Here is a 3885-nt window from a genome sequence, read left to right as displayed (position 1 = left end):
GGGTCTCCCAAATTGTAGGCAGGCACTTTACCATCTGAGCTACATCCTAAATATACTTCCTATTTGGAGAATTAGAGGTGTAAGATTCATAATAGGTATTTCTTATAAATGTCTCAGTAGGATGTCAAAGTCACTGTTAACAAACTGATTATTAAGTAAAAGAAAAAAAGTGCATGTTAACTAGCTTGCTAGGATATTTCATTCATCTTCTAATACTAGGTTTTTATGACATTTGTTTCTTCATGTGGATTCACTCTTGACTTGGCAGGAGGCAGTGATGAGAAATCATACAGCAATAACAACATTCATCCTCCTGGGACTGACAGATGACCCAAAACTACAAGTTCTGCTTTTTGTATTTTTGTTTCTCACCTACATGTTGAGTGTGGCTGGGAACCTCACCATCATCACCCTCACACTTTTGGATTCCCATCTTAAAACGCCCATGTATTATTTCCTCCGAAATTTCTCTTTCTTAGAAGTCTCATTCACCACGGTCTGTATTCCCAGGTTCTTGTATTCTATGGCAACTGGAGATAATACTGTTACCTACAATGCTTGTGCCACCCAATTATTTTTTATTGTCCTCTTTGCAGCAACTGAATTTTTTCTCCTTGCAGCCATGTCTTATGACCGCTACATGGCCATTTGTAAACCCCTGCACTACACCACTATCATGAACAACAGAGTCTGCACTGCCCTCGTTCTCTGCTGTTGGTTGGCTGGCCTGTTGATCATCCTTCCACCTCTTGGCATAGGCCTCCAGCTGGAATTCTGTGACTCGAATGTGATTGATCATTTTGGCTGTGATACATCTCCTATTTTACAGATAACTTGCTCAGACACAGTGTTAATAGAGAGAATTGCTTTGAGTTTTGCTGTGCTGACACTCATTTTTACCTTACTGTGTGTGGTCCTCTCCTATACATACATCATCAAGACCATTCTAAGAGTCCCTTCTGCCCAACAAAGGCAAAAGGCTTTTTCCACCTGTTCTTCCCACATTATTGTGGTTTCCATCACCTATGGCAGCTGCATCTTCATCTACATCAAGCCTTCAGCAAAGGAAGGAGTGGCCATCAACAAAGTGGTGTCTGTGCTCACAACTTCAGTTGCCCCTTTGCTTAATCCATTCATCTACACACTTAGAAACAAACAAGTGAAAGAGGCCTTTAAAGACACAGTAAAACAAGTTGTATTTCTCACAAAGAAGTAAGAGGCTATTAGTGTTTTTGAGACCAAGGTAAAATAAATTTAAATCTTAATAACTCAAAAGTAACAATTGTGAATTTGCCAAATAAATGGTTTCTTTATATTCTGTAGATTCATCAAGCTAATCCTACCCCAGGAAGATTTTTCTCTTATCATACAAAACTGAAAATAAAGCTTTTTCTTCTTTCCTTCAAGCTTATTTCATTCAGTATGGTTTCTTCAATTAATGCATGTTCCAGAGACCAGATTCCCCAAAATAACCCATGTCATAAAAAGAAATTTAAATAAATAAAATTATATTTCTGATCATATGGCTATCTCATGACACAGAATATAAATGCCCAGAGAGCATTTCTCACTCATTGGGAAGACTTCAGTATCTAAAACTCACTGGGAAGATACTTCCAGTATCTAGTGTTCAACTGTACAAGAGTCATTAGTCATTAAAGATTCTTTACCAAAGCTTTAAAAATGATCTTTAAAATAGTAAAGCTCTCTTTCTCATTTTAAAATGTTTATTTTTCAAGAATGAGTAAACAGTATTAATAGAGCAAATTCAAAATCAGTGAAGATAATTATATTCCTTCTTTTAAATCAATTTACATACAAAAATATTTCTGCTGGCCTTTCTGAAAATTATTTGGCTGTGCTACATCCTGAAATATATGATTACAGAAGAGAAAGAAAAAGACTTCCAAATGCTGAAGACTTCTACTGACACTACCATCAATGGTGCTTAGACATAGACCCAAGAAGAACAAGCCCTGAATTTAGGAATAAAATAAGTAAATCTTAGTTAATTAAGTTCTCCAGTATCCAAACTTTTATTATCTCCTTTTTAAATATAAATTTGTTTATTTTAATTGGAGGTTAATTACTTTACAATATTATATTGGTTTTGCCATATAGCAACATGAATCCGCCACAGGTATACACGTGTTCCCCATCCTGAATCCCCCTCCCTCCTCCCTCCCCATACCATCCGTCTGGGTCGTCTCAGTGCACCAGCCCCAAGCATCCAGTATCATGTATCAAACCTGGACTGGTGATTCGTTTCATATATGATATTATACATGTTTTGATTTAAGCAGAAAGTTAGAAATTAGAAGGGTTGATCAAAACATCGAAAAGTTCATGATTTGGGAAGGACATTCTAAGGAGTGTTTTGTTGCTTATCCTAGACTACTGAAATAAAATCCAGGTATAGTGTGAAAAAAATGATAGACTTACAGAAGATAGAAGTGGTAAAACAAGTAACAGTTACACAAGGACTTTGGACCAAATGATTAAAATTCTTTCTATTAAATGGTAAGGACAGTCTTTGTAGTTCTGCACTTGTGAAAATAAAATTTTATGCTTTCACACTATTATCTATGTTTATTAACCATCATCTCATTGCTCAAATGTACTTTTTATTTCGATAATATTTTTAATTGTTCTTTACATGATAATGGCCATAGCATGAGTGCAAGCTTCTTCTATACTTCAAAAATACTCAAAACGACCCAATCAAAAAATGGGCAAAAGAACTAAATAAACATTTCTCCAAAGAAGACATACGGATGGCTAACAAACACACGAAAAGATGCTCAACATCACTCATTATTAGAGAAATGCAAGTCAAACCACAATGAGTACCACTTCACACCAGTCAGAATGGCTGTGATCCAAAAATCTACAAGCAATAAATGCTAGAGAGGGTGTGGAGAAAAGGGAACCCTCCTACACTGTTGGTGGGAATGCAAACTAGTACAGCCACTTTGGAGAACAGTGTGGAGATTCCTTTAAAAATTGCAAATAGAACTGCCTTATGACCCAGCAATCCCACTTCTGGGCATACACACCAAGGAAACCAGAATTGAAAGAGACACATGTACCCCAATGTTCATCGCAGCACTGTTGATAATAGCCAGGACATGGAAACAACCTAGATGTCCATCAGCAGATGAATGGATAAGAAAGCTGTGGTACATATACACAATGGAGTATTACTCAGCTATTAGAAAGAATACATTTGAATCAGTTCTGATGAGATGGATGAAACTGGAGCCGATTATACACAGTGAAGTAAGCCAGAAAGAAAAACACCAATACAGTATACTAACACATATATATGGAATTTAGAAAGATGGCAATGACGACCCTGTATGAGAGACGACAAAAAAGACACAGATGTGTATAATGGACTTTTGGACTCAGAGGGAGAGGGAGAGGGTGGGATGATTTGGGAGAATAGCATTGAAACATGTATGCTATCATGTAAGAATCGAATCACCAGTCTATGTCCGACGCAGGATACAGCATGCTTGGGGCTGGTGCACGGTGATGACCCAGAGAGATGTTATGGGGAGGGAGGTGGGAGGGGAGTTTATGTTTGGGAATGCATGTACACCCATGGTGGGTTCAAGTCAATGTATGGCAAAACCAATACAGTATTGTAAAGTAAAAATAAAATAAAATAAAATATTAGATTAAAAAAGTCAAATTACAAAGAAAAGAAACTTTATTTTTTGAATAAAATCTTTATTGAGATATTAAAAAATATATTCAGGGAAAATAGGACTCTATTCTCCAAGACCTTTCTTCTTTTTCCATTGAAAATTTCTAAAACACCAAGAGTCCATACTGATACAAATAAATGATGGAATAAATTAACAAAGGAGGGAGAAGTAT

The 3885-nt window shown here is 36.4% G+C and overlaps 1 protein-coding gene across 1 annotated transcript; it reads left to right on the top strand.

The window, feature by feature from the left end:
• Positions 1-277: 277 nt before the first annotated feature.
• On the top strand, positions 278-1216 carry LOC138438255 (olfactory receptor 6C2-like). The gene has a single exon (XM_069586428.1). The coding sequence runs from the start codon at positions 278-280 to the stop codon at positions 1214-1216; it is 939 nt and encodes a 312-aa protein (XP_069442529.1).
• Positions 1217-3885: the final 2669 nt, after the last annotated feature.

The sequence above is a fragment of the Ovis canadensis genome, chromosome 3 (assembly GCF_042477335.2).
Source record: "Ovis canadensis isolate MfBH-ARS-UI-01 breed Bighorn chromosome 3, ARS-UI_OviCan_v2, whole genome shotgun sequence".
NCBI classification, from domain to species: Eukaryota; Metazoa; Chordata; class Mammalia; order Artiodactyla; family Bovidae; genus Ovis; species Ovis canadensis.
The sequence above is the reverse complement of the archived record's forward strand: the minus strand, read 5'-3'. Positions and strand labels throughout refer to the sequence as shown.